Source organism: Hyperolius riggenbachi, chromosome 10, assembly GCF_040937935.1.
Source record: "Hyperolius riggenbachi isolate aHypRig1 chromosome 10, aHypRig1.pri, whole genome shotgun sequence".
In the NCBI taxonomy this organism is placed as follows: Eukaryota; Metazoa; Chordata; class Amphibia; order Anura; family Hyperoliidae; genus Hyperolius; species Hyperolius riggenbachi.
In genome coordinates this window covers 152,016,278-152,042,711 of record NC_090655.1, presented here as the reverse complement: position 1 = coordinate 152,042,711, position 26,434 = coordinate 152,016,278, and the positions used below count along the sequence as shown (strand labels likewise).

General features: G+C 41.5%; 1 protein-coding gene across 1 annotated transcript in view; it reads left to right on the top strand.

Annotated features, from left to right (window-relative positions):
• The first annotated feature begins 242 nt into the window (after positions 1-242).
• RGR (retinal G protein coupled receptor) overlaps positions 243-26,434 on the top strand; it is a 45,177-nt gene continuing 18,985 nt past the window's right edge. Inside the window, exons 1-3 of the mRNA XM_068258848.1 lie at positions 243-606; positions 9,650-9,806; positions 12,671-12,792. Of these exons, the coding sequence (XP_068114949.1) occupies positions 528-606; positions 9,650-9,806; positions 12,671-12,792 (358 nt within the window). The 5' untranslated portion in view covers positions 243-527. The remainder of the gene's footprint in view (positions 607-9,649; positions 9,807-12,670; positions 12,793-26,434) is intronic.

The following is a 26,434-nucleotide window of genomic DNA, read 5'->3' as shown; positions in this document are numbered from 1 at the left end:
TTTCCCTTGCTGTGACCTTTTACTGTGCATATTTACCCACCAAACAAACCCCCTTCCAAAACGGCATGCGCTGCTGCCAATTAGAAGCTACGCAGATAGTGTCTTTTCTTTGCTCCAGTGCCCTGAGTCCCTTTCTTCTCAATAATTGTATTGCGGTTCACAGGGAGAAAACACAGTTTTCATAATCAACTATTCACAAAACCCTTGTTGTCAGTGCCATGAATGCAGCCTTTTTAGCAGGGTATGCAAATGCGATTTAGGAAAGGTGGAATAGGATAGGGTGGAGGGGTATTTCACAGCACAGGATTCTGCATTTATTCACATCATTAGGGAATTCTTCAGGGGATTGTGATGTTTCAGGCATAACTGCTGAGGGAAAAAAAAAAAAAAAGATTTTATATAATGCCTTGCATGATGCTACATGTGAAACAGACCCTTTAAAAGGAGGTATTCACACTCTGCACTATGAGCGTGTGGAGGGGAAGCAGCAGACAGTTCAGCAGGGTGTCTGCATCACTTTCCCAAACATGGTTACATCTTACCCTCTTCCCGAAGGTTTTACTGAGATTGAAGTCTTTGGAATAGGCACAGTTCTCTTGGCTGAAGGTAAGACCACCATTATGTACATTACAGTGCTAAACCCTACACAAAAATAAAGAAAAATGACATTTGATTATGATCTATAGTTACATAAGCTGTATGACTAGCTTTACATACAGAAAAGGAACATATCATCAGCCTAGTTTGTAGCTTAAAGTGCAACAGTAAAGAAAATACAGTAATAGAAAAAAAACAAATATCTGTTAACATCCCTGCAACAGGCTGTGTGTTCATCGTATTTAACTATCTTACATAAAATACATGAATGATGTTTTTCGCATCAGAAGAAATGACAAGATTGTGTACAGTGCAGATCCTGTACTTATGATCCTGTATTGTTAAAAATTGCTAACAATTAATATTGATTATTGTTTTAAAAAGTCTGTTAAAATTTTTCTCCAGTTTGACATCTAGTCTTTTCAAAAATATGTAAATGATTTGTATCACAGACTGACAGCAATTAGATGATTTAAGGCCTCACGGAGTTGATTTCCAAAGCTTGTCTTTGAATTATTTCACTAAGTATCCAAGCCAAAATCAAAATGACAGAATTTTGAGCTTGCACTTATGAATCAAGTTACAAATTGCTTCTCTCCCACATTTTCATAATCTACTGATCACTAAGGCCAACTGAGTTACATAGTTATGTAGTTAGCTTGGTTAAAAAAAAGACTTTTGTTTATTGAGTCAAACCACAAATAAATAAATAAGTAAGCACCTGCACCCTCACATATCCCAGTTGATCCAGGGGAAGGCAAAATACCTCTTACAAGGCCAATCAACCTTTAACAGGGTAAAGCCCCATCTACACCATACAATTCCACACGCAATCGCTAAAATTTGATTGGCTCGATTAAATCTGGCATGCCCGATCGGGAAATCGATAACTATGCAAAATCGACCACACTCTACCGATCGAATCCCGATCTTACCTGTCGGATTTCATAGAACCAATCGAATATGATCCAATTGAATTCGATCGATCACGTGTGGAATTGTATGGTGTCAATGGGGCTTAAAAATGACTTCCCGGCTCCAGATGGAAGTCAGACAAAATCCTTGGATCAATTTTTCTGGGAATTAACTAGTAATTATAGCCGCAAATGTCCTTCAATGAAATCAAAATTTCTTTTAAATGCACATATAGAATTTGTCATAAATACTTCCGGTGGTAAAATACAAAAAAACCAAACAAACAAACAACTCTTACTGTAAAGAATACCTTCCTAAATAGAAACACAAACACAGATCATGTCCTTTGTAGAAGCCTAAGGCCAAGAAGCTCATCTGCCAAGCTTTTATATTGCCCTCTGATGGTTATTATTATGATTAATATAGTGCCAGCATCTTCTGTGGCGCTGATAAATTTATACATGTTAATTAGGTCACTACTTAGCCATCTTTTTTCAAGATACATAAACCCGGTTTGTCCAACTTTTGATAAGCGAGACCTTCCACCCCCTGATTCATTTAGTTGCCCGCCTTTGTACCTGTTCTAGGATGTTAATGTCCTTCCTATAGTGTGGAGCCCAAAACTCCATTACACACTCCAGATGTGGCTTCACAAGTGATTTGTACAGAGGGAGTAGCATCTAGTGATTTTATTTCCTGATTTATACATCTCAGAATTAAATTTGCTTTACCTGCTGCTGCTTGTCATTGAACACGGGTATTTAGCTTGTTATCAATGAGTATTCCCAAATCTAATGTTCCCAGCTGTAAACCATTTCTTTTATAGGTCGCTCTACCATTGGCACAACCAAGGTGCATGGCCTTACATCTATCTACATTAAAGTTCATCTGACATCTGTTTGCTCATATTACCATGCTGTTGAGATCTTGTTGGAAAATGTCACTATCCTGCTTAGTGTTTATAATTCTGCATAATGTTGTATCATCTGCAACGAGGGCGACATTACTCTGTATTCTATCTGCTAAATCATTAATAGATAGATTGAAATGGATTGAACCTAGACTAGCACTGACCCTTGTAGGACCCCCCGGCTAACAGTTTTCCATTTTGAATGTGACCCATTTACCACCACTTTTTGTCTTCTGTCCCAGTTCTCTATCCACAAAAACACGCCTTCTCGTAGTCCCTGTATCCTCAGCTTCTGCACTAGGCAATTGTGGGAAACAGTGTGAAAAGCCTTTGCAAAGTCCAAGTACACTACATCTATAGCTTTCCCAACATCTACCACCCACTTCATAAAAGCTGAGCATGGGCCAGTGGCAGTGCACACTAAAAAGCGCTAATGTAATTGCAAATGTTCAGCGCTTTTTGAATTGATTTTTCAAGGCAATTATAGGCATGTGCCTAACAATTTTCTATTGATATGTAGCGATTTGGCGTGCACCAGCTCCATGTTGGTGAGACAAGACTTGTCTGATGAGCTGAAATTAGATTATTCAGTTCTATAAAATCTTGTATAGCATCTTAAGAATATCTTCAAATAATTTACACACAACTGATGTAGCTGAAATTGTAGAAAAAACAACATTAATATTTACAATATCTTTAGCCAATTGTGATTGAGCTTGTAGGGATGATCAATGAGATGCAAATAATTTCTCCTTCCATTCAGATTCCATGTAGATGTTATGCAGCTTGAACTTGGACCAATTAAAATTGACAGGAAGTTATTCTGATTGGTCCAATTTCAAGCTGCGTATAATTTACATGAAGTTTGAATGGAAGGACAAATTATTTCATATATCCTCCCTAAGTATGTCCTGCATTATGGACATAATTATATACGTATACAGTCCTGGCCAAAACTTTTGAGACAAAATTATTGGAAATTAGAAAAGTTGGTGCTTACGTTTTTATAATAGCAATTTGCATATACTCCAGAATGTTATGAAGAGTGTTCAGATGAATTGCATAGTCCTTTGCCATTTCATTGCTGTCATTAAAGGACCTGCTGAGATCATTTCAGTAATTGTCTTGTTAACTCAGGTGAGAATGTTGACGAGTAAAAGGCTGGAGATCATTATGTCAGGCTGATTGGGTTAGAATGGCAGACTTGACATGTTAAAAGGAGGGTGATGCTTGAAATCATTGATCTTCCATTGTTAACCATGGTGACAGCAAATAAACACATGCAGCCATCATTGCGTTGCATAAAAATGGCTTCACAGGCAAAGATATTGTGGCTACTAAGATTGCACCTAAATCAACAATTTATAGGATCATCAAGAACTTCAAGGAAAGAGGTGCAATTCTTGTTAGGAAGGCTTCAGGGCATCCAAGAAAGTCCAGCAAGCGCCAGGATCATCTCCTAAAGAGGATTCAGCTGCAGAATTGGAGTGCAACCAGTGCAGAGGTTGCTCAGGAATGGCAGCAGGCAGGTGTGAGCGCATCTGCATGCACAATGAAGCAAAAACTTTTGAAAGATGGTCTGGTGTCAAGAAGGGCAACAAAGAAGCCACTTCTCTCCCAAAAAAACATCAGGGACAGATTGATCTTCTGCAGAAAGTATGGTGAATGGACTGCTGAGGACTGGGGCAAAGTCATATTCTACGATGTAGCCCCTTTCTGATTGTTTGGAGCATCTGGAAAAAGGCTTGTGAGGAGAAGAAGAGGTGAGCGCTACCATCAGTCCTGTGTCATGCCAACAGTAAAGCATCCTGAGACCATTCATATGTGGGGTTGCTTCTCATCCAAGGGAGTGGGTTCACTCACAATTTTGCCAAAAAAACACAGCCATGAATAAAGAATGGTACCAAAACACCCTTCAACAGCAACTTCTTCCAACAATCCAAAAACAGTTTGGTGAAGGACAATGCATTTTCCAGCACGACGGAGCACCGTGTCAAAAGGCAAAAGTGATAACTAAGTGGCTCGGGGACCAAAACGTTGACATTTTGGGTCCATGGCCTGGAAACTCCCCAGAACTTAATCCCATTGAGAACTTGAGGCAGGTGGACAAACAAAAACCAACTAATTCTGAGAAACTCAAAGAAGTGTTTATAAAAGAATAGGTTGCTATCAGTGAGGATTTGGCCCAGAAGTTGATTGAGAGCATGCCCAGTCAAATTGCAGAAGTCCCGAAAAAGAAGGGCCAATACTGCAAATACTGACTCTGCATAAATCTCATGAAATTGTTAATAAAATCATTTGAAACATATGAAGTGCTTATAATTATATTTCAGTACATCACATAAACAACTGAAACAAAGATGTAAAAGCAGTTTAGCAGCAAACTTTATGAAAACTAATATTTTTGACAGTCTCAAAACATTTGGCCAGGACTGTGCAGTATAATCTCATTATAATGAACTCTGATATACAGGATAGGCCATTTGTATGGATACAACTTAATAAAATGGCAATGGTTGGTGATATTAACTTCCTATTTGTGGCACATTAGTATATGTGAGGGGGGGAACTTTTCAAGATGGGTGGTGACCATGGTGGCCATTTTGAAGTTAGCCATTTTGAATCCAACTTTTGTTTTTTTTCAATAGGAAGAGGGTCATGTGACACATCAAACTTATTGGGAATTTCACAAGAAAAACAATGGTGTGCTTGGTTTTAAGGTAACTTTATTATTTCATGAGTTATTTACAAGTTTCTGACCACTTATAAAGTGTGCTGTCCATTGTGTTGGATTGTCAATGCAACCCTCTTCTCCCACTCTTCACACACTGATAGCAACACTGCAGGAGAAATGCTAGCACAGGCTTCCAGTATCCATAGTTTCAGGTGCTGCACATCTCGTATCTTCACACTATAGACAATTGCCTTCAGATGACCCCAAAGATAAAAGTCTAAGGGGGTCAGATTGGGAGACCTTGGGTGCCATTCAACTGGCCCACAACGACCAATCCACTTTCCAGGAAATTTTTCATCTAGGAATGCTCGTACCTGACACCCATAATGTGGTGGTGCACCATCTTGCTGGAAAAACTCACGGAACGTGCCAGCTTCAGTGCATAAAGAGGGAAACACATCATCATGTAGCAATTTTGCATATCCAGTGGCCTTGAGGTTTGAGGCAGCCATTTGCTAACTGTAGCATGAGAGATGGGTGGTCTCGTAGGGTGTCTTGCATTGAAATCTGCTGCAACGACCCGGTTACTGCGTTCAACAGACATCAACACAATTTCTATCCGCTCCTCACGTCTTAATCTCGGCGACATGTCAATGGCTGTAAACAAAGAGAAACTTGTAAACAACTCATGAAAGAATAAAGTTACCTTAAAACCAAGCACACCATTGTTTTTCTTGTGAAATTCCCAATAAGTTTGATGTTTCACATGACCCTCTTCCTATTGAAAAAAGAAAAGTTGTATTAAAAATGGCCGAATTCAAAATGTTCCCCCATCACATATACTGTCAGAAACAGAAAGTTAACATCACCAACCATTCCCAGTTTATTAAGGTGTATCCATATAAATGGCCCACACTGTAGTAAACATTTGGGTAACCTACCTCTTCAGGTCCCAGCCAATCTCCATTATAAGTCTATGGGAGCAACGCTTGGTATAGTGAACTCTAATACAGTATAATAAAACTTCTGTTATAGTAAATATATTTTTAAGCCTCTACGTGACACCAACTCTGGATAAAGTAAACAGTGGGCGGTGCATGCATCATATGTCAGTGTGAGACCCATGGTTGGCTGCTCTCTTCAGGCTGGTTGCAAGTGAGTTGATGCCTGATAACATTTGTAAGACAAAAAGAATGGCACCAGCGCTGCATATAGAGTAATGTTCAGAAAAGCAGCCTGGGGAAAATTAGGAATAGTGTGAACGTAAACAAAAGAGGATGCAACGTTACTACTTCCACTCTGCAATCACTGAGGCCCGTTACACACTGAAAGTGTGCAGGAGAACGGCTCCTGCACGCGTTGCGGCGTGTCGTCGGGAAACTCCAGTGCGACGCTGAGTAGCGGCGGTAGTAGTTAATTAACCCGAAGGGGAAACGGCGATTCCCGACGATAAAATGCGCCGGGACGCGTCGTACCGCAACGTATCGAAACGCAGCGTCGGGTGTGAAAGGTAAAAGGAAAGTCTATGGACTTTCCTTTTACCTTGGTTAACGCAAAGTATAGACTTTGCGTTAAAACGTGGAAAATGGGCTCTGGTGTGAAAGAGCCCTGATGAAAGTATGGTCACAGTCCTCCCACGGATTGTACACACTCCTGGATATCTCTTCCCTTATTAGCGATGACGCTTCCAGTAGCATGTGGAGCGCAGCACAGTCTACTTTCACTTGTAGTGCAGATCAGAATAGATGGAGAATAGAGTGCCAAGTCCAGCCCATGGAGTTATAGGAGCCACGCACATACAGATGAGAGTGGGTTATTATGATTCACTGCATTTTGAAGAGAGGCTTTATGACTGGCTCAAGTGTGAGCAGAAAGTTTGTAGGGCACAGGCTGCAAGTGCCACCCACATAGCGTAGGTATCTGAGCAACTCACAGGAAGTGAGTCACTGCCTCTATTCAGTGACAGCTGCAATTTTTAGGGGTCCTGGATACTGTACTAGTGATTTGTCCAGCCTGGCTATGCAGCCTTAAGGTTTACTTAACCTTGTAGTCCACCAAAAGTGCAAGTGCTTGTACTGTACCTCCAATGGGAGGACACAGTTGGTCCTTTGCAGCAGAGAATGTACCAGGGCATGCTGGGACACTTCTAGGACAATTTCTGATATAGTAAACCACTTTTCCTGGTCCCTTGGCGTTTACAAGTTTATACTGTGCATGTATACTATCTTTATTTTAAAATATCTACAATAATTGCCCAGTCTGGTCTGTTACTAAGCAGCCATAGCTTTTCTGTTTTTTCAGATCTGTGGGGGATAAAATCTAGATGGCCGGCAACTACCAGTAAAGGGGTGTCTCCACTTCATGCATTTTGGTTCTATTTTCAGAATTCATGTGTTTTCCTAATTAAAACAACATTATCGTTGTTTGGCAGTTCCACTAGTTCCATTACATTTTTACACAAGCCCACTGTCTGCTGCAATTTGTGAGCATTTATGATTTGTGTGATATTCAATGGGAGCGCACCAAAATTGCGTATAAAATGGGGTGCTATGCCATTTCCTGCAAACGCAATGGCAAATTTGGCAGAGGTGCCAAACTTTACCGGGACCTAGAGCTGTGTGATACTCCTGTTGTTTAATGCCTGAAGAAGCGGGATCTTGCCCGTGAAACGCGTCGCAGTTGTTATCGGAGTATGTAAATACATTTTTGTTGACTTAAGCGACAGCATTGAGTCTGTTTTTGGGTCGGTTGGTCCACCACCACCACCCGAATATTTTTAAACCTTTAGTGTGTTTTATCCTATTGGCACCTCTGTACATTGCTTTATCGAGTTTTTCACCCTGGGTGAAAGGGTGCTGCACCCTTTTCTTCTTTCAGGGAGCGACATCTTAATCCTGAGTGGGGACAGGTCTAATCTCCCCACCTGCTGATATAGTGGTTGCCTGGACGGCAACCCACGTTTGTGAGTATAATACTTACTTGTCAATCTACCCTACCTATTCCAATACATACTACACTATACCGGGCTCTCGTTTTTTCCATTTTTTTCTATTGCAATGGCAAATTTGTATTAATTGGATATTTGAACCAAGTTATATGAAAACCCACTTTTCTATTACCACTTCCAAATATAGTAATTTTTAGGGGTGCTATGCCATTACCTGCAAACGCAATGGCAAATTTTAAAATCGCAAAAAACGCATAAAAATAGTATCATATCATAGTATATAAGATAAATTTACCAATATTAATGCTATGGTCTGCTTCTTGTGTCAAAATTAAGAACGTTTGCAGGAAAGTTCTAAATAGAATTCTGTACTGAAAGTGATTACTGTTGTCACAGAGCACATGGGTGGGGCTACAGAAGCAGACAATGACTGGAAGTTGTCACTATATTTTTTTCAGGTTACAATTAGGCATAGTTTATTTTAAAGAATCACTGTAGTGACATGCAAGTGAATTATTCGTGATACCCATTAATTTTTCTGGTTTCAGCATCAGAAACACTTCCTATATCTCTATATTGCTACATACTGAATGTAGCCCTGCCCTCCAAGTGAGGTTTACACCCCCAAAGTAACCAAGCATTCTGCAGAGCTGCCCCTGACAAAACTAAGGCTACTTTCCCACCAAGACGTTGCATTTTAGGGGACGTTATGGTCGCATAACGTGCCCCTAACGCAACGTATGGTGGTGTTGAAGTTGGACGTCAGATTGAGCTGCGTTATGCAGCTCTCAAAGCAGCCACTCCAGGTTAGTGATAGGAAGTCCGGATCTTTTTAAGGATTCAGATCATTTGAATCCGATCATTTAAAAGAATCATTTGAATCATTTTACTAGGGAAGCAGACTGGGTGAAATGACTAGCATGGCAAGAACTTTCCATGCACTGTACATTCTGTATGTTCCTGTTTCTTCCAGACAGACATCCACTGTGAACCGAATCTTTCATTGTGATGATCCGGATGATTCGACTCACAAAAAAGATCCGGATCAAATGAATGATTCGTTCATGATCCGGACAACACTACAGTTCCACCACGAGTCTCTGCAGTGCAGTGAATATTAATTAGCCATGTGGCTGGCCGCAGAGGAGGAGGGGAGACCTCCTCCTCCAACATTACTGAGCATGTGCAAACAGTCTAACGTGGCTTAGCCCAGTATAACGTACAGCATGCAGCGCTTTGTTTAAACGTGCTGCATTACTATGTAACGCAACGTGTTACTGTGAACAGCAACATTGATTTTACATTGCAGTTAATTAGGCTACGTTACTGGCTGCTGTAACGTGGGACTTTAATGTCCCACTGTGAAACCAGCCTAAAGGTGTTGCCACCTGTGATAAATTTCATTTCAGAATGTAAGGAAAGTGGGCAAACACAAAGTAATTCATAAGTTAATATTGTAAAAAAAAAAGTATTCATTACATTTTTTCTCACTACCTCTATTCCTCTTTAATTTGGCAGTGATATGGTAACCGAGAACATTCATAAATAAGTTCATATTTTTGTGTCACAGCTTATTTTACCCTCCCTCACTACCATTCTCTTCCAGCTCTGCTTGGATTTATTTTAAATGCTTTGACAATCGCTTCCTTCTACAAAGTAAGAGAGCTCAGGACACCTAGCAACCTGCTCATAATAAGCCTGGCTGTAGCAGACACTGCACTGTGTATGAACGCTTTTGTAGCTGCATTTTCCAGCTTCCTGAGGTAAGATAAATCACACAGTACACAGGCTATATTTTAAATTATATAATGCAGCTTTTTAACAACATCAATACACGGTTTGCAGAAAGGTGTTCAAATAGAAAAACTAACTTTGAAGTTCCATTCCGTGAATAGAACAAGTATTTTTATCTTCAGTGTCAGGTTATCGTACCTGGGAAAGAAAGGTTTTTTTCAGTTTTTTTTTAACTACAACCACTCCAGAGTGAAAACCTAACATACTCATTTGTGAATACATGACCATGTGGTGTCAAGTTGATAGGACTCATGCTAGGGCCATGGGAATGACTAGATTTGAGGAGATCAGTCCATTTGTTCCAAGGTTTAAAGTGGATCAATCTGAAGTTTCAATTTGCAATTTCAATGCATTCACCCAACCTGCTGGACCAATCCAATCTATGGAAATGAAGCATGTGATTTGTTTAATCAGCTGATAGATATGCAAATCTCTGTTTTGCTTTGATTTTCTGTCATGACCATGCAGAATATGATAAGAGACTTACATCTATATCACCTGACCAAACTGAGCACATCAGTGGTGTCACAAGGTGGGAGGGGGGGGGGGGGGCAGCCCGCACTAGGGCTAACTACATGTGGTTACCTATGGGGGGATGTATCTATGGGGGTGTCGTACCTATACTGGGGGGACACTATTGGCTAACTATGGAGAGACACCATTGGCTACCTATGAGGGGAACCTACCTATACTGGTGGACACCTTTGCCTACCTACTGAAGGACACTATTGTATTCCTTTGGGGGGGCCTACCTACACTGGGTGACAGCATTGGCTACCTATGGGGGAGAACTACCTATCCTGGGGGACACCAATTGGCTACCTATGGGGGGGAGCTACCTATACTGCGGGACACCTTTGACTACCTATTGGGGGATTAACCATATATGGGGACAATCTATCCTGGAGTACACCTTTGGCTACCTTATACTGGTTGAGACACATTTTGCCACCTATACTTGTGGGGCAGCTCCTCTGCCAAGATCTGATGCTTCACTCACAGGGCCCGAGAAAAAGAACAATGTTACAACCATGTCCAATTTTCACACTTAAATGCACTTAACGTGCCATCCCCTCAACACCCCCCTCAAAAAAGTTTGCTTTATCAAGGGGGGGGGGGGGGGGTGTAATTAATCTAATTAATCAGCACCAGGTGTCAAATACGCAAGCTATGCTACTGGATCACATGTTTCTTCTTGAGTTTTTCTAGACATGACGATCATTGGATCATTGTCTATGGACTGTCTAGAAGATTGTTTAGATCTCCTACTGGATCATTTAAAGTCACGGTGCACTTGCCCAAATTCTATGGGAAAATAATCACCTGAATCCCTTACTAAACTTAATAGTTGTTGTGCCACAGAAGCGCAAACCTAGATCAAGTCATTTTTGGCATGGGGATTGGCAGGCATCTAATACACTCTAATGCAAATTATAGGTAATTGGACACCCAGGTGGTGACTTGAGTTGGGTGTCTTATTTAGATATTTTCTGATCAGCAAAAAGTCATTGCAGCCAATGGTCTCTTTGTAGACAATCGGCTACAAATAGCATAAAAAGTTATGATCCTTGATAGTTACCCATAACCTCCAAGTCTCTGTGAATGAGAGAGACCAGGGGCCCGATGGTGCAGTATCGTTCGACAAAGGGATGTAAGCACACGTATTATTAGAACAATAATAATAACAACAATAATAATAAAATAAATAATGGTTTGTCCTTGTGAGAAGGGAAGAAATGATGCTTCTCATATATACAACATCTAGTAGTATCATATCATCAAGGTCGACTACACCAGTGTTTTTAAAGGCTACAAATAGTGCTCATTTTAGATGAGGATTAGTATTAGTATAATGAGGGGGAGGTTAGTTGTAGGCAGGAAGGGGGTAAGTGTTAGGCATAAGGTGGGGGATAGTGTTAGGCATTAATTAGGTGGGAGATAGTGTTAGGTGTTAGGTGGAGGATGAGGCCTAGCGTTAAGCACTAGGAGGGGACTGTTCATGATGAGAATAAGGGCCAGGTTAGTCTGTAGTAAAATATTGGTATTGTAAATTATCAGTATTCTTAGTAGCGGCACCACCCACCACTGAACTGAAATGGTTGCTGCACTACACATACGCACACAAACCTACTTTATGAAAATGATTATTTTTTTAAATAAAAAGGCATCAACGTGAGAGTAAAAAGGCTCTTAACTCACCGTTCCCCAAATGTACTTATGTAAACCGTATACTGGGCGTTCTGATTCCCGCGTCCATGCGGCCAAGGGAGGGTTTTTTCCGCCTGATTTTTTTTTTATCTCATGTAGCTAGCCTAGCGCTAGCTACATGATTCTCCCCTGCTGCCGACTCCCTCCCACCCTTCCGATCGCCGCCAGCGATCACGCACATAAGGAAATCCTGTTCTGAACAGGATTTCCCTTAGGGCTTCCCCCGTCGCCATGGCAACGAACGGAGTGACGTCATCGACATCGTGACGTCACAGGGACTCCCGAACCACCCTAAAGCGCAGCCTGGCGACTATTGGCCAGGCTGCGCACGAGGTCTGCTGGGGGGGCCCTCTTTCGCGTCGGGTAGCGGTGGATCAGCGGTGAGTAGTGGCGATCGGGTAGGACACGCTGCAAGCAGAGTGCTTGCTGCGTGTTTTTTTTAAAAAAAATTATTAAAATCGGCCCAGCGGGGCCTGAGCGGTGCCCTCTAGCATCTCTGGACGAGCTCAGCTCGTCCAGAACGCTAGGGAGGTTAAGTGTTCTAGAATATTACGTTACAGCCCTTTTTACTTTTTATTTATTTATTTATTTTTTTACTTATATGTGGTTTACCATTTTTCAATAGGTATTGGCCCTATGGATCAGAAGGATGTCAGATTCATGGCTTCCAGGGATTTGTTGCAGCGCTTTCTAGCATAAGTTCATGTGCTGCAATAGCATGGGATCGCTATCACCAATACTGCACTCGTAAGTGTTCCATTTTCATAGTTAAATAGAAACATGATGTTTGGCAACATTTAAAGTGTAATTGAATAAATTTCACCTCTAGGGCATTAACCACATTATTCTAACTTCAACCTTTTTTTTTTATAAAAGTGTTTAAAAGGGTTCATAGATTTAAAGGGACAATGTAGGGGGGTCAGGGGAAAATGAGTTGAAGTTACCCGGGGCTTCTAATGGTCCCCCACAGACATCCTGTGCCCGCGCAGCCACTCCACAATGCTCCGGCCCCGCCTCTGGTTCACTTCTGGAATTTCAGACTTTAAAGCTTAAAACCACTGCGCCTGCGTTGCCGTGTCCTCACTCCCGCTGATGGCACCAGGAGCGTACTGCACAGGCCCAGTATGGTCTGGGCCTGCACCATGCACTCTTGGTGACATCAGGGGAAGCGAGGACATGGCAACGCAGGCGCAGTGAAATTCCAGAAGTGAACCAGAGGCGGGGCCGGAGCATCGGTGAGTGACTGCGCGGGCACAGGGTGTCTGTGGGGGACCATTAGAAGCCCCGGGTAACTTCAACTCATTTTCCCCTGACCCCCCTACAGTATCCCTTTAAGCCTTGTACACTACACACGTGATATGGGTCTCTGCTGATATTATGAGCATTTGGGGCCACCTCTGATGAAGGTCTTGCATGTGCATGACAGCCCATGATCCAACCCATTCTCTACCTTCGTTGGTCAGGGAGAAATGGACCACCGGATCATTTTGTTTGAGCAGTAACAAAGTCTATTGTTCTTCCTCCTTACAATCCCCCCTTCCATGGTGTGTTGCGCGTCATCCCTCTGCCTCCTCCATAGCAACAGAACGAGTTTCTAGCCTGAAGCTAACTGTCTTTTATGCTAGACTGTAGTCCCACTTTAAAGTTCTTTTTTGTGCAACGCCACAACAGTAATTATCTGCAAATCATTTACAGACAGCCTTGTTCTGCAAATATGCCTGTGCGGGAGATTCAGAAAGAGTGTCCCTGAACCACTGTTACTCAGCGCTGCTGCATTGTTTTTTTTTACTCATCACTCATTAACCCCTTAAGCACTCCTTTTGATTTCCAAACCGCATTCCATGTTTTATAGTAGCATAATGACATTATGAAATATACATGCATGCCAGAATCTCTGCATGAGAAAACAATAAGGTACACGTTTTTCTGAATGCTATACTAAAAAGAACTAAGCTCCGCAGAATTTATTTTTATTTGTAGAAATTAATGCATAGGCATAACAATAACTCCATGACTGTGTGTGTAGGGGGGAAAGGGGGGGGGGCACCTGGGGGCTAAGGTGGCCCAACACTTCCTCTCACCTTTATGCAGAGCAGCACAGCATGTGGGACCTGAGCGTGCAACTGCATTCCTCCATAACGCCCAGCTGCCCCAATGCAGAGTGAAGAGGAGGGAGGGCAGCTGCGGCACACGTGTATGTGCAGTTTGTGCACACTGCACACGGCATATCTCATTAAGGGGGGGCCCCAGGGTCACAGAGACAGGCCACACTTGGGGAGGGGGGGGGGAGTTTCTTTAAGCATGGGGCCCCATTAATTTTTTTGGTGGTGGGGGAACAATGCACCCTAGTTACTGTAGTTTGCTCATATGTTGCCTTTGTCAACAAATCTTTGGTCTAATCAATTAATTGGCTCCATTTCTCTGTGTCATTTTTATAGCTGACAATCCAAGTCACTCTCCTCATCTATCTACTGTATTTTTAAAGGGTTACAGTGACAATGAAATGAAAAAAAGAACCTTATGATATAATGAATTGTATGTGTAGTATGGATAATTAATAGAACATTAGTAGCAAAGAAAAGAGTCATATTTTTATTTTCAGTTATATAGATTTTTTTAAAATATAACATAGCATCATTCTCTAATATTTGCAGTTTACAAACTTATCTCTGCATTTTAAACTATGAAACAGAGCAGATGACACTTTGAACGTCAGCAAAATATTATCTGAAGTTGTCTTTCATTGTTTCTTTGTTTTATAAGTGCTTTAGAAAATAGCATACTCTCTTACTAAATTAGCCAGAGAACTCAGAGAAGCACTTTTGCATGAATAACAAGTGAAGTTTCTTAACTCTTATTGTACTGGAAACAATATGAGACTCATATTTGTGCTACTAATGTTCTATTACTTAGCTGTACTACACATACAATTCATATTATAAGTTTATTTTCTCTTCAGATTCCCTTTAACCACTTTAGGATCTCTGGTACGCATATCTACGCCCCTTTAAACTTCACGTGCGGATCAGCGGGGTAGATACTGCATACTGCTACGTTACGTTACCGTCTCGTTCACAATCCCCGCACTGTTTTCCACCAACGCAGCCCCCTCCATCTGTGATCAGGATGTGAGAATCTTTTAATTCTCAATTCCGATCACCGTTCCCGTGTCTTCGGAGAGCTTGAAAATGCCACTCACGCTCTCAGACCGGACACTTCTGTGTTCTTCCCTGTTCTATTAATAGAAACATGGTCAAAAAGTAAAAATACACCTAATTATACCAGTATACTGTTTTACATAGAACGTTTATTATTATTTTTTTATTTTATTACTTTTAACCCCTTCCAACCCTGCCCCACAGTTACAGAAATAAAATACTTGGTAAAAAAAATTAAAAAAATTACATCATTTACATTTTTTTTTACTTAAATGGTTACCTTAGGGACTTTTCTAATATGGCATGAGAGTATATTAATTAATTTAGCACAAAAAAAAAAGGCTTGTAATAAGTGAAATAGTAAAAATCCTTAAAGTGACTCCGAGCTCATAAAAAAAATGAAAGTTGTACTCACCTGGGGCTTTCTCCAGCCCAGTGCTGGTCGGGAGGTCCCACGACGGCGTCCTGGCTCTTCTCCTTCTCCCCGCTCCGGAATGGCTGACAGGCCGCAGCCCGGGCGACACTCGCCCGAGTGTCGGGCTGCTCCTTTCGCGTATGACGCGGATTACGTCACACGCCGGCCACCGTGATGACGCGAGGCGGCCGGCGTGTGACGTAATCCGCGTCATACGCGGAAGGAGCAGCCCGACACTCGGCTGAGTGGTTAAGTAAAGGAAACCTGATTAGAGAGCAATGTGTATTGTACACTTGCTAAGTATCCTTCAAACATCCTACTTGCCTGTCTGTTCTGTTTATATTGCCTTATTGCCTTTTATACACTCTGAATCATTGACCATGACTTTTTTCCCTACTGGCAGCATCCTTGATCCAGGTGGTTAACTGACACTGTTGAAGGCAAATGTTCAGCGTGACAGCCAAGTAATTAGCATTTTTAAATAGGAAAAAAGAACAGCATCTAGATTTTTTTTACGTTTTGATACCCCATCCATAAATAGCCACATTCAGAGCATGTTCTGTACATAACTTGAGTTTCTTTACGTCCGCTAGGTGCATTACATACCGTAGTAGAAAGGAATGGTGTGATGCACTCCTCTTGTTGCCAGTATAGGATGTGCCTAGGCTTTGCCCAGCAGTACTACAGACAGACAACGTAGTTGTACAACTATGTGCATTACATAGGAATATTTTTGATAATCAAAATGCCAGCCAGCACACCGATTTAATGTATAAGTTGTTTTTTGTAAAAACAAAACAGAGGACACCAAGAGCCCAATAGTGCAATATTGTCTGGTAAGCTCAATATATAATGTAATGTCAAAGGTTCTTATACTCACAAAGGTGGGTTACCATCAGGTAACCACTTGACAGGCAGGTGGGGAGTATTAGTACCTGACCCCACTCAGGTATAAAAGTCGCTCTCTGTAGATAGGAAAATGGGGAAAGAACCCGTCCACCAGGGGTGGACTTAATCGTGCTGTAATATGTACGAACAGAGGCGCCAAGCAGAGTAAAACAATGTTCTAAAAATGATAAAAAGAGGGAAGTCAAGGTGGACTTACCTCCCTCTGGTAGTGGACATATACTCAAATGTTTAAAAAACGTAAAAAATATACAATTTATTCACAGCTCCATAAAATCGCAACACGTTTCGCGGTCAACAGTCCCGCTTCATCAGGCAGTACAGGAGCATATAAAACTGGTTCAGGTCCATAAAGCGTGTCAGCGCCTCTGTGACGTGGAGCTGTGAACAAATTGTATATTTTTTTACTCTGCATTATATGTCCCCTACCAGAGGGAGGTAAGTCAACCTCGACTTCCCTCTGTTTATCATTTTTAGAACATTGTTTTACTTTGCTTGTCGCCTCTGTTCGTACATATTACAGCACAATGTATAAGTTGTGTACAGTTTTATTCACATAAAAAGTTTTGAGCTCATAGGGACCTCTTTCTCAAGAATATCAAGAAAGCTTATGCAATTCTCACATAAAAAGCATTTGCTGTCAAATGTGGAAAATTGTTGCAGACATCGCATGCAATTTGATATATACTGCGCACAGTGTTCCACAGCAAACACACATTAAAACATATTCCCACCTTCATTAAAAAGTGTGAACAAGGCCTAGCTCCTTAGAAGACTGCAGCATTAGCTTACAATTTTCAAACCGTGGCTGAGCCTCACCAATATTTCTTTGCAATTGCCTAGAGCTTGAGTCCACCAAACAAGTGTAACCAGAGATGTCCATGGCACCATTCTCATCTTGAAGAAATAAGCAGCAGATGAAAAAAATAACCATCCTATGCATGATTCATCAACCAGGACTGCACGGATTTTAAAGATAGACACAGACACTGTTACACATGAAGTCAGTCAGACAGTTTAATAATTGTATGTGAAATAGGGTGTTATCACTTTGTCATACCTTGATAAATGGTTTATAAGGCTGTATACTATTGCTAAGCTGGAAATTTAACTGTAAATATTTGCTTCTGTCACCAAAAGCATTCTGTCGATTTGTGAGCAAAATTGTTACATAGTTACATAGTTATTTTGGTTGAAAAAAGACATACGAGTCCAACCAGTATAAAGTACAACACCAGCCTACTCCCTCACATATCCCTGTTGATCCAGAGGAAGGCGAAAAAACCCTTACAAGGCATGGTCCAATTAGCCCCTAAAGGAAAAAATTCCTTCCCGACTCCAGATGGCAATCAGATAAAATCCCTGGATCAACATCATTAGGCATTACCTAGTAATTGTAGCCATCGATGTCTTTCAATGCAAGGAAAGCATCTAAGCCCCCTTTAAATGCAGGTATAGAGTTTGCCATAACGACTTCCTGTGGCAATGCATTCCACATCTTAATCACTCTTACTGTAAAGAACCCTTTCCTCAATAAATGGCTAAAATGTTTTTCCTCCATGCGCAGATCATGTCCTCTAGTCCTTTGAGAAGGCCTAGGGACAAAAAGCTCATCCGCCAAGCTATTATATTGCCCTCTGATGTATTTATACATGTTAATTAGATCCCCTCTAAGGCGTCTTTTCTCTAGACGAAATAAACCCAGTTTATCTAACCTTTCTTGATAAGTGAGACCTTCCATCCCACGTATCAATTTTGTTGCTCGTCTCTGCACCTGCTCTAAAACTGCAATATCTTTTTTGTAATGTGGTGCCCAGAACTGAATTCCATATTCCAGATGTGGCCTTACTAGATACTTAAACAGGGGCAATATTATGCTAGCATCTCGAGTTTTTAGTTCCCTTTTAATGCATCCCAAAATTTTGTTAGCTTTAGCTGCAGCTGCTTGGCATTGAGTACGATTATTTAACTTGTTGTCGATGAGTACTCCTAAGTCCTTCTCCAAGTTTGATGTCCCCAACTGTATCCCATTTATTTTGTATGGTGCTAGACCATTAGTACGTCCAAAATGCATGACTTTACATTTGTCAACATTGAATTTCATCTGCCATGTATGTGCCCATATAGCCATCCTATCCAGATCCTGTTGCAATATGACACTATCTTCCTGAGAGTTGATGATTCTGCACAATTTTGTATCATCTGCAAAAATAGCAACATTGCTCACTACTGCATCTACTAGGTCATTAATAAATAAATTGAAGAGCACTGGACCCAGAACAGACCCCTGTGGGACCCCACTGCTATCAGTCTCCCATTTTGAGTACGATCCATTGACCACAACTCTTTGTTTTCTGTCCATTAGCCAGTTCCCTATCCATGCATACAGACTCTTCCCCAGTCCTTGCATCCTCAACTTTTGCACCAGACTTTTGTGGGGAACAGTGTCGAAGGCCTTTGCAAAGTCCAAGTATATCACATCTACAGCATTCCCAATATCCATATTAGCATTCACTACCTCATAAAAGCTGAGCATGTTAGTCAAACAGGACCTGTCTTTAGTAAACCCATGTTGATGCTGAGAAATACGATTATTTTCTACTATGAAGTCATGTATAGTATCTCTTAGTAACCCCTCAAATAGTTTGCATACAACTGATGTTAAGCTAACAGGTCTATAATTTCCTGGATCTGATTTTTTGCCCTTCTTAAATAATGGGAAATGCATGGGAAATAATTGAAAATGCATAAGAATGTTGTATCTTATTAGCTTCATAGAGAACTAATAGGAAGTTATCACATACACAGTTTTTGGTTTTAACAGAACATAAGAAGGTCAAGGATAGATTTTTGGAAAGGCCAAGTGAACCCAGGACTAAGGCAGCAGATTCTCAAGGGGCAGGTGGACATGGAGGAGGGGTTGCTGGAAATAGAAAAGGAGAGAAACAACACTTGGACTAGGGGAGCTGTTGCCTAAGGGAGCTGTACATGAAAGACAGGGGCTGCTGTACAATACATGAGTGTTGCTCATCGAACGAGGCTGCACATTTCATGGGAGAAAGGCTGCTAGACATAGAAGGGGAGCCAAAGTAAAGTAGGCCTAGGGGCATGAGACATGTGAACCCGGCCTTGAGTAAAATTTCTGAATGGTTATTAAATTAGCAGTTGTACAGCAGTGGTGCATGCAGCTATTCTAGGAGTCCCTGCTGGTCACTGGTTCATTTTACACTGTAGATCTTTTGCCCCCCTTTCCACTGGGGATATGCAGTGAATATCCCAGATCCCTCTTCTAGGTAAGGTGCCCCCTGCTTGTAGTGGCAGCGAAAGGGCCTTGTCATTTTATTTATTGCTCATAAAAAGGCATAACCTAGCTACAATCTTTGAAAATGCATCAAAAGATCAGCACTGGTGTCACGGTGACACATGAAGAGATTCAACCTTAAAGTAAACATGAAGTTCATCAAGCACTGGCAGTGAGGAAGGCGAGATTTTTATTTTATTTTTCCTAATAGTTGATTTTTGAGCATAGCGTTGAGTTCCACTTAAAAAGTTAGATTTTTGCTGTGAGTTCATCCATGCAATAACACAAACTTCAGTTCACGAAACTCTCAGCAATCCACACTATGTTCTGAGATGTCTGAGGTGAGAATCGAAAACTTCTTCCACTAATAGCAAATAATGTTTTGTTTAAAATCCAGTCCTGCTTTGCTTGGATAATAATGTTCTTTATTGCCACCACTCTTCTCCATCCATAAAAGCCATCCTCACAGTGGTGTTAATGTTATAGCCATACAAAGTATCTGTATACTTGACATTAAACATTCTGCATTCTTTCCAGCCTCAAAGTCCTTCAAAAATTTCAAAACATATTGCTTTTACTCAGGCTAAGACAAAGATAATGCCGAGGCAATGTTCATGAACCATACACATGTTCTGTATACTCGTTATTCACAGCTAAACTAAAACATGTCTTAGGGTAAATACAGTAGAATTCAATCTGAGAAGCATTCCAATAATTCCTTACTCTACAAGCAGCATCAACCTTATAGAACATGCTATGTATAAACTGATAACCAAATAAATAGTCTAGGCTGCTAGTATCCGATCACATGTAAAACTGATCATAGATCTCCATAATCAAGCAATATTACAGAAACGTATGCAAGCTTGCTTTCCCATCCAATTGGAAGGGGTGAACATTTCAGAAAGGGAGAGCAGATATATACAAGTACTTAGTATGTCTGTACACTGTCCTCCAGTGCTTGGACCAAATAATTCCAATTTCCAACACCATGGGCAGTAATTGCAACATTTTTCTATATATGTATGGAATATGTTCCAAATAAAATTGGGTCTGCAAATAAAGATAACAGACAGAAACATGTCTCAGATCCGCAGATCAAAAATGACAAGACCAAATACATACTTTTTTTAACCCCCTAGGCCAACCCTCATTCAATGTCACTCTCATCCCAGCTACCAGCACACCTACACTAATATTTGTACAGCAATATTTCTCTTCCATGTGCACTAGAGACTACTCCCTTTCCATACATGGGCAGCAGACCCTTCTCCCGGAGCAGTTAGTCACTGCTTATGTGGCGTTTGCAGAAAGCGGATTGTGGTTTCTGGTACAGAATTACTTTTTGCAGGTGGGATTAGCTGGTCCTTTTCTTTGTAAGACAATCAAACAAGGAAACAGGGAAAAGGGAATTGTCCTGCATAGTCTACACTTCGCGGGCATTCAAGGGCACTTTCCCACCATGACATGTCTGCCCTGGCAGATGCACTAGTAATCATATAATCATAAAAAAACAGAAAGTGGACACATTTACATCTCTGCAAGAGGATGGCTGTTCATAAGTTACCATGTCTGTGTTTGGTGCTCAGTCTTGCATACAGACCCTCAAAGGAAGCATACATTGAAAAAAAGCTACAAGTTTAAGGGTGCAGAATAGCGGTAATAGAATATTGGTAGTGTTACCAATATTCTACTACATTAACATAACAAAATATTGGTAATATTTACCAATATTTTACTATGACCTAACCTCTCCCTTAACGCTATGACCTAACGCTAACCCTTAACCCACCTTGGCGGTTCCTAACCCTTAACCCCACACCTGGTAGTGCCAAACCCTTAATCTCCACATCTACAAATAGCAGCAACAATTGTAGCCACTATAATACTATGACCTAATCTCTCCTTACTCTAACCCTTAACCCCCCTTGGAGGTGCTTAACCCTTAATCTCTGCAACTACAAATAGCGGCTACAACTGTAGCTGCTAGAGCATCTGTACATAAAAAATATCAGCTACAGATAGCAGCAACACATTAAAAAAAGCAGCTATAAATAGTGGCTACATATTGTAGCCGATATTATAGCGGACGCCAATTGAATACTGTCTGTGCCAATTGAATACTTAAGGTAGCCATACACTGGTCGATTTGCCATTAGATCGACCAGCTGACAGATCCCTGTCTGATCGAATCTGATCAGAGAGGGATCATATGGCTGCCTTTACTGCAAACAGATTGTGAATCGATTTGAGCCTGAAACCGATCACAATCTGTTGAGCTGCTCCTGCCGCCTGTGCCCCCTCCCCTATACATTACCTGACGCTGGCTCCCGGGCGTCTTCTCCGCGCTGCACCGCTCTGTTCTTGCTCCATCCCGGCGCTTCCTGTGTCACTCCATGACCAGGAAGTTCAAATAGAGCGCCCTCTATTTGAACTTCCTGGTCACTGCAATGACACAGGAAGCGCCGGGATGGAGCCGGAACAGAGCGGTGCAGCGCTGAGAAGACGCCCGGGAGCCAGCGTCAGGTAATGTATACCTGATCGGATCGGCCGCCGCTAGCGACGCGCACCCTACCCGCGGGCGATCGAGGGTAATTTTCCGCACGGCGCGATCGACGGACCGATCCGATTTCGGGAGGAAATCGGATCGGCGGGTGCGTTTAGCGCGAACGATTGCCAGCAGATTCGATCCCAGGATCGAATCTGCTGTCGAAACGGCCGCGAATCGGGCCAGTGTATGGCCACCTTTACTGTCTGTATAACCGCTTTAATCTATAAAGTAGATAGCCATGCCCTTTAAAACTTGCGGTCTTTTCAAATGATCCTCAAGGGAAGGCCACAGTGTAGGAGTATCAAATGTCCCCCACTGTGGCAGCTCTGCCACAGATAATAAACATTTCACAGCCTCTTAAAAAGAGAATATCATTTCTCAGTTGAAAAAAAAATATTCAATACAGCAAATTGTAAAAGGAAAAAACAATCTTATTCAAAGATTTGCTGGAGAGATCTTCCTCACAGAACTCACATATTAGGTATCTCTGAAGGAAACTTATTATGGAAGAGATACAGGGCAATGGGGAAACAGGAAAAAAGGATGCATGTGGCAGGTGGTGCTCCAATAGGTGCCAATACTAAATATAGGTATTTGGACACCGGAGTGGAAATTTGGGTGCCCTGTAAATAGTGTTTAAGGGTTAGGCAGTAGATAAGTTGTTTGCGCGGGGGGGGGGGGGGTTCGGGTTAGGAGCAGGGCCGGATTTCTGGCAAGGCCACATAGGCCATGGCCTAGGGCACCAGAAGTTTAGGGGCGGCTCAGTGAGTGGCAGTAAAGCTGTTCTATGCAGCCATCCCTATCTACAAGGACAGCTTTAACCTTTGAACTCTTTGTCCTGTACTTGTGCTGTCCCTGCAAGATATGTAAGCTCTATCTTGCAGGTACACATCAGCCTAACTCTCATGGTGACACATTGGGTCCATCATTAACGAGATGGCAAGCATACCACAAAAGTTCAAAACATAACATATAATCTATACGCATATTACTAAAATAGCTATTGTCTGTGACACCAATAATGGAAAGTAAGGAGAATTCTCGCTGGGGCACACAGAGCTAACAATCATACAGACGATATAGTTGGCCTTGGGCGGTAAAAAGTATAAATCCGGCCCTGGTTAGGAGTTAGGAAGGTAATTTGTGCGGGGGGGGGGGGGGTTAAGGCTCAGGCAGTAGGCATTAGGTAGCTAGTTTGTGTGGTGGGGGGGAAGGTTTAAGGGTTAGGCATCAGGGGGGAGAGTTTTGTGTGAGAGTAGGGTTAGGTTTGGCCATAGTAAAATATTGGTATTTAATATCGATATTTTACACTTTTATAGTAATATATCGGTATGTAATACTGATTGTTTTACTATCAGCCTTACTACGCACCCAAATTTCCAGTCGCCCATAAACAATGTATGCAGTCAGTGGACCACATATAGCTGCGCACAGAAAATTGTATAGAGCAATAGCTGCAGAGATCAATAAGGCAGATCCAGGACCTCAATGACAGGCTATTAGCAGGAATCAGCAGCACAAAAGGGAGATGATACTCAGCACTATCATTTTACCTTCTCCAAAACTTTTATGCACAATACCAACAGAATGGCATACTTTTACAGTATACATATTTAGTTTACTATGTGGTATAGGCGCTCCTCTTTGCACTCTTAAACTATATGGCCAATTTTTTGAGTAAATGTACCACCTCCACCCTGGCAGATCGCTACGTACGCTGGGGGGTATCACCTCCCTAAAGGACAATCTTTGTGTATGCGTACAGCGCTCCTACTCTGTGACACAGATTATATACAGCTTCTGCAATATGGCAATTAAGGTTTAGTGACCGTCCCTACTTAATAGTATAGGTATTAGTTAAATGTCAATGATCCTATCACATCAATGTCCTCTATTATTCAGATCCAGTATCTAGATTAATCCTGCACAGTCCCGGATTCACATATATCAATTCAGTTGAATAAATCCTTCATTCCACATCCCATTTGCATAACTCAGGACCACTGTACAATAATTTACTCTCACCGATGTCCAGAGGCTGACATATGTAGATATCAGCAAACGCGCTCCATTACTTATTCACACAGCAGTTTTCCTTGGCAACTTCCCCCTATATATGTCTCAAACAAACAAGAGGAAAAGGCATAGCGTAATCCTGCTTAAAACCGACTTTAAAAACAACTTCCTCCACCAGTGATGTTTGCACAATCAAAGACACCCTTCGTGTGTGTGCTATCAGCATGCACCCCACACCGCTGATACATATAGCGCTCACCAGATTGATTGGCTGACCGTCTATAGACCAGCAACTGCGTTTAGGGTGTTGTACATCAGAAGATTTCCACCAAATCAGCTATCTCCTTAAGAACTCAAAAGAAAGGTTTCCATAGCATAATACCGTTTATTTTAAAAAGATAAAACACAAGGTTGCACTCACAAGTATAAAATAGATATGCGCATATCGTATATGGACGTCCTCATCCGCTCTCTCTCGTCTGCGTCTCCACTGCCGCCGCGCCTGAGGCCACGCCCTACCGGTTTCGTCAGTAATGACTCATCAGGGGCTTGCCCAGGCGTCGGCAGCGAGACGCTTTGAACTGTACTGTATGCTAATTACTTCCTCTAACCTGACGCTCCATTCCTCTGCTTGCCAGTACCTCCCGCCAGGCTACTAAAACTTTTAAACATATTAAAATGATATTAAACTTACACAGATCCCCTCCTCGAGTTCCTAACTGACAACATGGGCATAAATGGAATTCATTTTCAAAGCAACCAGTAGTAATCCCACCAATCCTTAACGCCCACATATTCAGTGTATTACTTCGTAAACAGTGACACCTACCTACCCAGCTGATAAGTTCAGCTCCTCAATTCCCCCACTGTTACACTTAACACTTTCCATATTATATTATATACATTATTGCATTCTGGGCATGTGGTACGTGCCCAGTTCCGACAATGCCAGCCCTTAATAATTAGTGATAAAGATAATTATGACCAGAAATAAAACCATATAAATGTATATTCAACTCCCATTTTTTTAAATCATATGCCTTGACATTAGGAAAGTGCCACATACCCGGCATCACTCCACCTATTAGTACAAGAATAGAACATTGCTGTACATATACTGAAATGAATGCCCCTATATTGACTGATGATAAAATGTGTACAACCCCTGCCTCAGCATAATTGATATACTGTTATCTAGCCTGTGTCTATATATACAAACCTAAAATACTATCCTACCTATAAATTCTACACATATGGCTGGTGGCTGGTCTGATATAAGGACCATGTATTGATATAGGTGCTGGGATTCGTGACTTCCACCTATGCTTTATAGGTTAGAACTATGGGATCCCCAAGGGGGAGGAGGGCAACCATCACATCTTTAACACAATATTTATGACCTAGCACTGGTATAGGTCACTAATCCTATGCACATAGGTATGGTTACATTATGTGTAGAATTTATAGGTAGGATAGTATTTTAGGTTTGTATATATAGACACAGGCTAGATAACAGTATATCAATTATGCTGAGGCAGGGGTTGTACACATTTTATCATCAGTCAATATAGGGGCATTCATTTCAGTATATGTACAGCAATGTTCTATTCTTGTACTAATAGGTGGAGTGATGCCGGGTATGTGGCACTTTCCTAATGTCAAGGCATATGATTTAAAAAAATGGGAGTTGAATATACATTTATATGGTTTTATTTCTGGTCATAATTATCTTTATCACTAATTATTAAGGGCTGGCATTGTCGGAACTGGGCACGTACCACATGCCCAGAATGCAATAATGTATATAATATAATATGGAAAGTGTTAAGTGTAACAGTGGGGGAATTGAGGAGCTGAACTTATCAGCTGGGTAGGTAGGTGTCACTGTTTACGAAGTAATACACTGAATATGTGGGCGTTAAGGATTGGTGGGATTACTACTGGTTGCTTTGAAAATGAATTCCATTTAAGCCCATGTTGTCAGTTAGGAACTCGAGGAGGGGATCTGTGTAAGTTTAATATCATTTTAATATGTTTAAAAG